The 10,443-nt window shown below is 58.5% G+C and overlaps 1 protein-coding gene across 1 annotated transcript; it reads right to left on the bottom strand.

Annotated features, from left to right (window-relative positions):
• Nucleotides 1–196: 196 nt before the first annotated feature.
• Nucleotides 197–5,858, bottom strand: DGCR6 (DiGeorge syndrome critical region gene 6). Its single transcript, XM_073007040.1, has 5 exons — nucleotides 5,674–5,858; nucleotides 5,434–5,594; nucleotides 1,928–2,028; nucleotides 1,192–1,332; nucleotides 197–738 (listed from the first exon to the last, which is right to left on the bottom strand). Exons 1-5 carry the CDS (start codon nucleotides 5,781–5,783, stop codon nucleotides 589–591), a joined length of 663 nt encoding a protein of 220 aa, XP_072863141.1. The 5' UTR covers nucleotides 5,784–5,858; the 3' UTR covers nucleotides 197–588.
• Between the last annotated feature and the right edge of the window lie 4,585 nt (nucleotides 5,859–10,443).

Consider the following 10,443-nt stretch of genomic DNA (forward strand, 5'->3'; position numbering starts at 1 on the left):
GATGGCAGTGACGGCATCCTGGGACCAGGAAAGGCTGGAGGGTCCCAGTCTCCGTGCAGGGGGAGGGGTGGTGGGCTGGGCACACAGCCCAGGAAGGGACCCCCAGGCAGAGGCCTCTGCTGCAGCAGAAGTGGGGGCCCTACTGGGGCCCTGGTTATGGCAGAACCTGCAGCTGTCACACAAGCCACACGCGGGCCACACTGAGGCATCTTTATTTCTCTGGGTCACACAGAGCTTGGGCCTCGGAGCCTCTTCTGCATGGGGGCTGCAGCTGCCAAGGGAGCGGCTGAGACCAGAACAAGCACTCGGGTGGCCCGCAGTGCAGGCTGGGATGTGCCCCGTGGAGTGAGAAGGTGTGAGAGCCCCCGGCCTCACTCTCTGCCGGGCCCCGAAGCAGACAGCGGCAGGCTGGGCCGGCCTGCCTTTTATGAGACCAACCTAGCATTTGGCAGTAAGTCCCAGACGAAGGGGGACAGGCAGCCGGGTTCCACCCAGCCTCTCCTCAGCAGGGGACCCCTGTGGGCAGCTGGGAAGGCAGTGGCCAAAGGTCAAGAAGATGAACTCTGCCCAGACTTCTGCTGCCTGTGGCTATGGTGGGACAGGGCTGCCTTTCTGGTCATACTGGGCAGCAGGCAGCTGCCAGGGACCTCCCAGTCCCAGGGCTGCCTTCCCTGCCCGGCAGCCCCTCTGCTGCAGCTTCCGGATGAGTTCCAGCAGGTTCATCTGCAGCATCAGCTCCTGGGATATAGAGGGGCCCCGTGAAGGCCAGAGTGACCCCCGGGCTCCTTTCACCCCGGCCCAAGGGTGCCAGGCAGTGAGCCCACCGGGCGGCCATCCTGTGAAGCCTGGTCATGGCCTGCCAGGATGGGGTGGAATCTGAGCCTCTGCCCCCAGCAGGGCCACTCGGAATGGCATGTGGGAGGGGAGCAGAAGAGGGCCCTGTGGGGCACAGCAGGCCTGGGGAGGGTGGGCAGTGCCCCGTAGCTGGCTGGCTCACCCTCTTGTAGGGAATGGGTCTGGCCTCCGTGCTGGGAATGGCAGAGAAATCCTTTCCAGAGTCTCAATCCTTCCACTTCACCCCCTATACACTGAGCCTGGCTCCCCAGGGACCAGTGGTGAAACCCCAGATGGAATGGGGTCTGCGGGGCCCAGGGGCACTTGGGCTAGGGCGGAGCAAGCCCAGGCACTGACCTGTGGGTTGGTGGTCACATAGAAGCCAGCCACCCCCGCCTTCTCCAGTGTGCTCTGCTGGTCAGCCACCTTCCGGTCCAGCTCCAGGACGATCTTCCGGTCCATCGCCTGCTGCTCCTCACGGATCCGGTGTTCCACCGCCTGCCGTGGGGGGTGGGGCGGGAGGGGGAGGGCAGCTCAAACACATGCTCCTGCTGCTGTCCCCAGCAGCACCAGCTCTGACACCACCGATGCATCCTCACCACACCCAGGCCTCTCCTCGGCCATGCGAACTCCTGAAGGGGTCCCTAAGGGGCTTCCACGAATGCCCTAACTTGGGGCTGCCTTGGGACCACACACACATCTCCGCAGGCACACCCTGCCCCGTGGCTTGTTGGTTACATGCCAGTCTCTGGTTGTCCCTGTGCTCCCTGGGAGAAGGATGGGCCCCTTCCTGGCTGGCCCCATCACCCCACCATTGCCCTTGTACCCCCTCAAGGCCACCTGCTCTGCGGAGGCCCCAACCCACGAGGAGCTGCTATCCAGGGGAGCACTGGTGGGCCCTCACCCTCCACCCAGCTCCACCACACCTGGCACCCTCAGGGAGGAGCCACCTGGTGGGACTCACTAGGCCTCCAGTGGCCCACTCAGGCCCAGGGTAGCCACTCACGCCTGAGCCCCAACACCCCTCCAGTCAGCCGAGCCAGGTGGTGCCCACAGGACAGCTGGCCGGCCACCCTGCCTGTGCCCCCCGTACCTCTAGTTCTCGTTGCTGAGCCGCCTGGAGCACAGGCAGGTTGTGGGGCCGGCAGGCCTGCTGGGCTTCCTGGTGCTTCTGCCGCAGCGCCTGCCTGAGCACTGGGAGGGAGGAGAGCCGGTCAGCAGGCGGTGGGACTCGGCAGCAGCCCTCACCCATGGGCACCTGCCTTGCCAGCCCAGCAGAGCAGCCAGGCCAAAGGCGTATCTGCACTGGGGACGCCGGCCTCCTCCATCCTCCCACCCCACTGTCACCCAGGGCTGGGCCCTCCAATGGCAAGTCTCCAGGGGACTCCAGAAGGTGCAGGGGACTGAAAGAGGGTGGGGTGGGGAAGACTGGCAGGGTGGGGCCAAAGCTGCAGCCCCAGACCCAGGGCAGCTGGAGGAGGCGGGTGGGAGGGAGGCTGCAGTCTGAGAGCTTCAGGGACCCCATGGCCACAGGCCACTGGACATCTACTCAAGTGTCGGAGACCACCTCAGACAAAGGCACAGGAAAGGAGCAGGAGGAGCGGGGTCGCTGAGTCTGAGTGTGGGGCCTCTGCCTACCAGGGGTGTGCTCAGCCCCTCCACCCTTCAGGGTGGGCAGCCGCCTCCCTCATCTGCAGTTCCCAGCTCTGGCACAGCGCCAGACGGAGAAGGGTGGGCAGACCTGGGAGGCCCAAGTTTGGGATGAGCTTGGGGCACCATAAGCCTGTGCGGCTCTGGGCCAGGGAGTCTGTGCGGCTTTGAGGGGCTCACCCTCGGCCACCAAGTAAAGCTCCACGGTCCCTGCTGAACCGTGCACAAACACAGATGTGTGCACACTCTAGTCTGAGGGGAATGTACAGAGGAAGCGATCATGGGACATAAACCATCATGGCAAAAATGGAACACGCAGCACCCCGCAGCTGGCGCCAGTGACCAGTAAGTGCCAAATGGCTACAGCTCCCCAGGAAGGAGGGGTCCCTGGCCACAAGAAACGTGAAACCCAACACTCTGTTCCTGGGAAGAGCCCTGATGTTGCAGCTCTTCTCTGGTGGCAAGTTTCCAGGGAACTCCAGGGTCCCAGAGGCTCCCCTGCAGGTAGCCTGGCTTCCACTGTGCCTGCAGCCTTCCCCGATCGCCTGTTTCTTGGCATTCTGTACACACCTCAATGATGGCATTTATCACATGAAATATGTTTCAAACCAAGAGCTCCCTCGAGACATTTCCATAACACAGGGAAGCAGGAAAATGCCATCTCCTTCACTCTACTGATCAAACATTGCTACAAGTGCCAGGCCCACTACCAGATTCCACTAGGTAGGCAACCAAAAGGCAAGAAGAGAGCCACACCGGCTGCCTGCATAGAAAGGGTCTGGCCTTAGACATGCCCAGGGAACACAAAGGAGGCAGGAGCAGCCAGTCACCCCTGCCAAATCAGAAAGGAGAAGGAGAAAGTCAACGCAGGCATGCCTGCTGCTGGTGGAACCAGGGCCTGGCCCAAACCTGAAGCACAAACAGCACTGGGCCCAGGCAGTTACTGAAACTCCCCATCCTGCTAGAAGGAACCACAGCTCTATGGAAAAATGGCGGTTTCCAGGACTGAGACAGGGAGAAAACAAGAAAAGATGAGCATGAACATGTACCTGAACCAGAAAGCAAGAAGTACTCACAGAATGACGGGGAGGCATCTAAAGGAGCCTGGAGCGCCCCCACTGGCCACACATGGCACAGTCTGAGCAATAAGGAATAATGAGCCATGCCCTTGGGATTAAACTGTATGCATCTTACAGTTCAATAAAAAATTTTAAAAAGACAATCGCCCAAACATTTAGGGGAAGAAGTAATGCCAATTATACACAAACTCTTCTGGAAAACTGAAGAGAACACTTCCAAACTCATCCTATAAGGCTGGCAAAAACCCGATACCCAAACCAGATATTACATGAAAACTATAGACCACATTTTGTCAAGAACATAGACAAAAAAATTCTTAACAAGATTTTAGCAAATCAAATCCAGCGTACATAAAGAGGATACTACAGCACGACCAAGTAGGATGGAATTCAAGTAACTGTAATTCACTGTAGTCATAGAAAATGATTCACCATGTGATCATCTCAAGAGCTGCCAAAAAGGGGTCTACCAAAATCCGACATCCATTCTTGATAGAAACACGAATCCTGGAGCAGATGGACAGTGCCTGCCTTCTGGGGAAGGGCGCCTTGCTCCGCTAGGAGGAATTTTTGCCACATTAAACCTGCTTCTAATCAGGCTTCTACCAGCAGTCCAGCGTACAGGAAACCCAGAGAGTGGAGAAGCAGGTTAAATGCACAAGGAAGCAACCTGATAGATCCACAGCAGGGCATCTGCCCTGGACTCTACACAAAGTCAATGCCACAATAAATGCTGGGGACTGTTCCAGAAGCAAAGAGACCAAAGTAGCCAATTGTAGTACATGAACTTGGACTGGATCCTTACTTATAAATCAACAATTTACCACAAGTTAGGTAGCATGATGTCGCCGTGCACTGAAAGTCAGGAGACACCCGGAACAGTTCATTTCTCAGGGGGCTACCCTCTGCAGCTGTGTAGGAGACCGCTCTTGTTCTAGAGAACCTGCTCCCAATTCGAGGCCAAGGTTGACCCCACCCCCCGGTTGTCTGGAGGCATTCTTGGTTTTCCGGACTAGGGAGGGTACCCCTGCCACCCTGCAATGCGCAAGACAGCATCTCACCATAGACTTACCCAGCCACAAATGTCAACATTGCTGGGTTGAAAATCCTGGTCTCCAGGAATGCTGAAGACTCTAGGTGAACCGCTATGCTGTCACACGCACGCATTTTGGGATATCAAGCACTAGAGCAGAACGTTCACTACTGAACTTTCAGCGGCGAGCACAAGCGCACGCAGTAGACTATCTTTTCAGCTTTTCTAAATGTTTCAACTTTTAAAAGAAGTTTGGGAAAAATAAAATAGCGAAGGTTGAAATCTGATGGTGCAGGGGGACCTGGCCTATATAATTCGCAGGAAAGGACTCCCAAGCGCACCAAGCATGAGGCTCAAGTGGGAAGCTCTTCGGGTTTGGAGGGCGCCACAGGAGACAGTGCTTGGGAATTTGATGTGCAACTGGAATGAGGCCCTGCGAGGCCTGAGAGAGAACTGACCCTGAAGGGCGCTGCACAGCTGTCAACAGACCTCCAATTACGAAGGGCAAACAGTCAGAGCCACCACCAGAGTCTGCCTGCAGGCCAACCAGGCACCGAGGTCTAGGGCCATCCGGCCTGGAAGGGGGTGGGGCACAGGGAAGCCCGAGCAAGGAGTTTCTGCTAAGAAGTGGGGGCTACAGCAACTGAAAACAAAACTAGTTGGACCCATTGGTCACCAAAAAGGCGCTGTCTCAGTCTCCGCGCCCATGGGTTTTGTCAATCTCAGGGACCTTTTCCGAACACTCCCAGGGAAGGAGCCGATCTGCACAGATACCAAGAGCTGCCGGGAGGCGCAGACCCCAAGGAGGAGGCACCTCGTCCCGCTGCCCCCGCGCACCTCGGTGCTCGTTCTGTAGGCGCAGCCGCTGGTTGTATAGGCTCTTTTCAGTGAGGTGCTGGATCTCCAGTAGCCCCTGCACGATTTCGAACACGGTGCCGTCGAGAAGCGCCAGGGCCAGGTCGCTGAGCGTGGTGTAGGACAGGCGCTGCTGGAAGGAGCTGCGGGGTAGGGGGGCGCGGTGAGCCCTGGAGGGACCCGACACCGCCTCGGCAGGCCGTCGCCCGCCCGCCCGCGTACCTGGGCAACTCCTTCACAAGGCTCTGCAGCGCGGACAGCAGCTGGTAGTGTCGCTCCTGCTGCCGGGCACCGTCCGCCACCTCCTCCAAGGCGCCCGCATAACGCTCCATGGCGCGAACGCCCGCTAGCCGCCGGCAACAGCGACAGCGCCCCAGCTTCACGTCATCCCGAGAGCGGCGCGCCCGCCCCTTTTACGACAGTCCCGAACACAGCGCGCCCCGCCCCTCTTACGACAGTCCCGAGCGCGGCGCGCTTCGCCGCGTGCCCCGCCCCGCGCCCCACCCCCTGCGTCATTCGAGAGGAGAGGGGCCCCGCCCCTCCGCGGAGGCTCCTAGGAGGGTTTCGCTCAGCCCAGCCTCGCGCCTGCTTGCTGCCGCGCGACCCTACAGGCGAGATTCCGCCGCCTGGATATCGCAGGACCATGGAGAATCCCACCCCTCCCTGAGTCAGTGCGGGCTGAGGTCCCGGCTCCGCGCCGGCGCGCCTGCGAGGTGGACTCCTCCCAGTCACCGGCCAGAGCCCACAGGACCTGGGTCTAAGGCACCATCCTCGGCCGAACAGTGGCGCTGGGGTCTGTCTGCGTCCTCCCCGCCCCCGGGGTGAGACAGACAGGACCACCCTAGAGCCTCTGGGCCAGGACGGTTGGAGCCGGAGTCCCCATCTGGGCCTGCATGGTCGCCCGGGGCTGCCCGGACCCCAGCCCGTGAGCCCAGACTGCGCTCTCCCCGCTCCCCAGGACAGCTGCTGGGCCGGGGCTGGGGGGCTTCTGGTGGCTGGGGCTGAACCGGCTAGGAACAGGCTTTAATAGGAGGGGTTCGGGCCGGGCGCGGTGGCTCAAGCCTGTAATCCCAGCACTTTGGGAGGCCGAGACGGGCGGATCACGAGGTCAGGAGATCGAGACCATCCTGGCTAACACGGTGAAACCCCGTCTCCACTAAAAAATACAAAAAATTAGCCGGGCGAAGTGGTGGGCGCCTGTAGTCCCAGCTACTCGGGAGGCTGAGGCAGGAGAATGGCGTGAACCCAGGAGGCGGAGCTTGCAGTGAGCTGAGATCCGGCCACTGCACTCCAGCCTGGGTGACAGAGCGAGACTCTGTCTCGGGGAAAAAAAAAAAAAAAAAAAAAAGGAGGGGTTCGGGTGGAGGAAAGGCTCCTGCAAAGGCCCTGCCAGAATCAGGTCAGGTGGATGGACGAGAGGACCGGTGTGGGCAGGCTGCGGAAGCCAGCGCAGGAGACAAGGGCGGGGGCTGCTCATTACAGAGGCTGCTGGGGGCTTGTCCGAAGAGCAGCAGGCGGCACGGAAAGGCTTGGGGACACAGACACGCTCAGACTTGCGTTTCACCAGGCACTCTTTAGCTGCCTGCGGGGTGGCTGGATTGTGTGGGATGACCCTGCTTTCACCAGGTTAGGAATTATGACTGGTTTCCAGAGAGAACATTGGTTAGTGATTGGCTATGGGGGAGAGGGGGCGTTGAGCCAACTGGGGTCCCCCTGAAGCGCCAGCAAAGTCTCTGGTTTTCTCCAGGATCTGTTTCCTTAGTCCCTGGCAGGATTGGCTCCGCTGCATGCCATGTCTGTGTGATCCAGCCAGCAAACCAGGAGTGAATAAAGTGAATAATGACAACAAGCGCTCAGGCCACTGCCGTGGAGGGCGGACCACAACCCAGAGCTGCTCATGCGCCGGGCACCCTGGCCTCTAGGTCCCTCAGAATGGCAGGAGCTGGAGGTGGGAGTGGAGACTGTGGGAGCTGAGCCTACAGTGAGTGGCCAGGAGCCAGCTGGGGCTGGGCCTGGTCGGTCACTGTTAACCTCCCCGGGAGGTCATCAGAGGGATAAGCACCTGGGTGAAGACGCCTGCCTGTTTCACCAGTGTCCCTGCCCTCAGTCCCCCAGTCCATGAAGGGTATCTGTGTGAAGACTGGGGGATATAGGGCAGTCCCATGTGATAATGATACATGCTGTGGCCAGCTGGGCAGCGCTGTTTTCAACTCCACAGTCTGCCAGGTGGGGTGGGGGCTGTGAGCCACAGCAGGAGCAAGCCAGGCCTGGGTTTGGACACCTGCTGCTCTGCCTCGTCCAGGTGCTGATGCAGGAACGCCCCTTCTCCCACCCTTGGTGCAACATCTGACCTGAACCAGCTTCCCCAGCCCAGCAACACTGCTCCCCTAATGTGGATGTCAACCTAAAGAAAGAAACTGAACCAAAGTTCATATAGTTTGTGTGGGCCAAGGCTGAGAGAGCTGCCCAGGACACACCAAGTTGCCCTGGGAGTGCTTCCTTCAGCCTTATCACAAGCAAGTTTTTAAAGACTGAAGGGGACAGGGAGTGGGCTGATATGAAGTCAGCGGGAATTCTGACTGCTTTCCAGAGAGAACCTTAGTGACTGGCTATACAGTGTTGGACTACAGGGTAAGAGTTATGGTGTCCAGCGCATGGCTTTTTATGTCTACTTGGCATCAGTCTAGAACCCACAGAGCAATTGGCTTCGAGAGGTCTTTAGCTCAAGTGGGAGTGGGATGTGACTGCTCTTTCATTCCAGTGCCTCTGTGGGCCAGATAATTAAAGGGGGCTCCCATTCCTCAGATAAAATGTTCCTTTTCTTTTTCATGGACATGAGCAGTGGGTCACTCAGGCATGAGGACTCCTGGGCCACCTCTGGGTCTTCAGGGAGGCCCTGGTCTGGAAGGAGGGGTCTCATCCTCCAGAGCCCCAGGGATGGGTGATGCGTGTGTAGGAATGGGGGAGCTGGTGCACAGACGTGCGTGTCCCGTGTGTGTGGACACGGTGGGCGCCATGGCTCTTCACGTCGGGTGCTATCCACCGAAGGCCTTTGCTCTGCGGCCACTGTCCACCTCCATTTGGCCTCCCAAGTCCTCCAGGCTGGCTGGTGACACCTTGGGTTAGTGTGGGGTGACTGGTGTGTGTTGGGGAGCTGCAGGTCCCTGTCTCTGACACAGGTATGTCTGGGCAGACACCAAGGTTTGAAGGGATGGGCACCTGTGTGTATGTGTGTGTGCACGTGTGGCAAAAGGCTTTCCTGCGTGGCTTTTGTGTGGTCTGTCTTTGAGTGTCACATGTGCCTCTCCGTGTCTCTGTGAGTTTCCGTGTGTCAGGTTGTGTGTCCGTTGTGTGGGCGGAGAGACAGCTCTGCGTGGGGCCCTGAGCCATTGCAGGATCCCCACAGGCCACGCAGAGGTGCGCACAGCAGCTGACCTAAGCCTGCTCCTCCCAGAACATCAGGCTGCACCCAGGTCACCGCTCACTCCCTCTGTCTCCCGAGACTGCTCCTCACTGCCTGCCTCACTGGCCCTGGTGAGGGGGAGGCTCCCTGCCCCCGGCCCCCACAACAGAGCTGCAGATGAGGATGCCGCCCGGCGCAGTCTCCTGGGGCTGCTCCGCAGTGGGTGTCCCGCAGCGCGTGCTCTCTGACCCCTTTTGTTTCGGTGCCAGCCTTTTTAGTGTGTGGCACCAGGACGGCAGGGAGCTGCCACCTCAGGCTTCTCTGCAGTGAGTGGCCAGGAGCCAGCTGGGGCCAACATGGTGAAGCCCAGCCTGGCCAACATGGTGAAGCCCTGTGTCTACTAAAAGTACAAAAATTAGCCTGGTGTGGTGGCGGGTGCCTGTAATCCCAGCTACTCGGGAGGCTGAGGCAGGAGAATTGCTTGAACCCAGGAGGCAGAGGTTGCAGTGAGCTGAGATCATGCCATTGCACTCCAGCCTGGATGACAAGAATTAAACTCTGTCAAAAAAAAAAAAGTAAATAAAAATAAAGATCCCCATCTCCCTTGGTGTTTTCTGGGCACTATCAGAGGCCTGGAGTCCTAGACCCCTCCTGAGGCCTGTGCTGCTCTAACTGGTGGCTGTCCCTCCAACACCTTCACACCTCCCTCCCCAGGCCTGAGAACCAGGGGAGCAGATGTGGAAATGCCAGTCTGAGGGCAGGAGAAAATGAGATGAGATATCCAGCCCCAGTAGAGAGGGAGGGAAAAGGGAAGTGAATTCTCCTTCCCCAGCCTTTGTTCTACTCAGGCCCTCAGTGGATTGGGTGATGCCGTCACACTGGGGAGGGCCGTCTGCTTTACCCACTGGCTCACATGCTAAGCGCACCTGGAAACGCCCTCACGGGCACACATGGAACAGTGTGCAATTCAGGCACGCTGTGGCCCAGCCAGGATGGTCAACATAAAATCAACCATTGCAGGACCATGGGGGCTGATGAACGATCTCTGAGCTCACTAGAGAGAAACCTCCAGTGAACAAAGAGGAGGCACCGATACTCCGATTCTGATTTGCTTCCTCAAGTATTGGCGGCAGCTCAGGCCTCACCTGGGGACCTTGCTCAGCTCATTACATAAGATCTTTTAAAAGGCAGCCACTTTTGCGTGGCAATTCAGCCAATAAGCCTAGAAACCATCCAACAGGCCGTGCGTGTGGCCTTTGTACTCGGCCCGGGCCTGCTGTGCACTGGCTGTGCACCAAGCCTGGTGCGGGAGGGGGTTTCTCCCATCAGCCCCACCACGTAAAGCCTTTGTTATTGCCTGTGGTCAGGACTAACAAATCACACACAGGAGTCGGGCTTAATTATGACACTATGTGTCACGTGGCATCACAAATAGTCAAAACTAGGGACACAGACTTGAGGCACATTATACTGCTATATAGCATACCTGTTGTGAAAGCAGATAAAATGTAAAAGCTGCTGGGACCCCCCAGACACTTTGAGCCTTGAGAGAGATGTGACTGATCTGAGCCACGTAAGCAGGTAGCTGC

This window comes from Chlorocebus sabaeus, chromosome 19, assembly GCF_047675955.1.
Source record: "Chlorocebus sabaeus isolate Y175 chromosome 19, mChlSab1.0.hap1, whole genome shotgun sequence".
NCBI classification, from domain to species: Eukaryota; Metazoa; Chordata; class Mammalia; order Primates; family Cercopithecidae; genus Chlorocebus; species Chlorocebus sabaeus.

Bases quoted from the DNA above. Each gene is read 5' to 3' on its own strand.
- DGCR6 (XM_073007040.1), bottom strand. From the start codon at position 5,783: ATGGAGCGTTATGCGGGCGCCTTGGAGGAGGTGGCGGACGGTGCCCGG. The intron at 5,595-5,673 runs GTACGCGGGCGG...CCTACCCCGCAG, and splicing joins CTTGTGAAGGAGTTGCCCAG to CTCCTTCCAGCAGCGCCTGT. The intron at 739-1,191 runs GTCAGTGCCTGG...TCTATATCCCAG, and splicing joins ATGTGACCACCAACCCACAG to GAGCTGATGCTGCAGATGAA.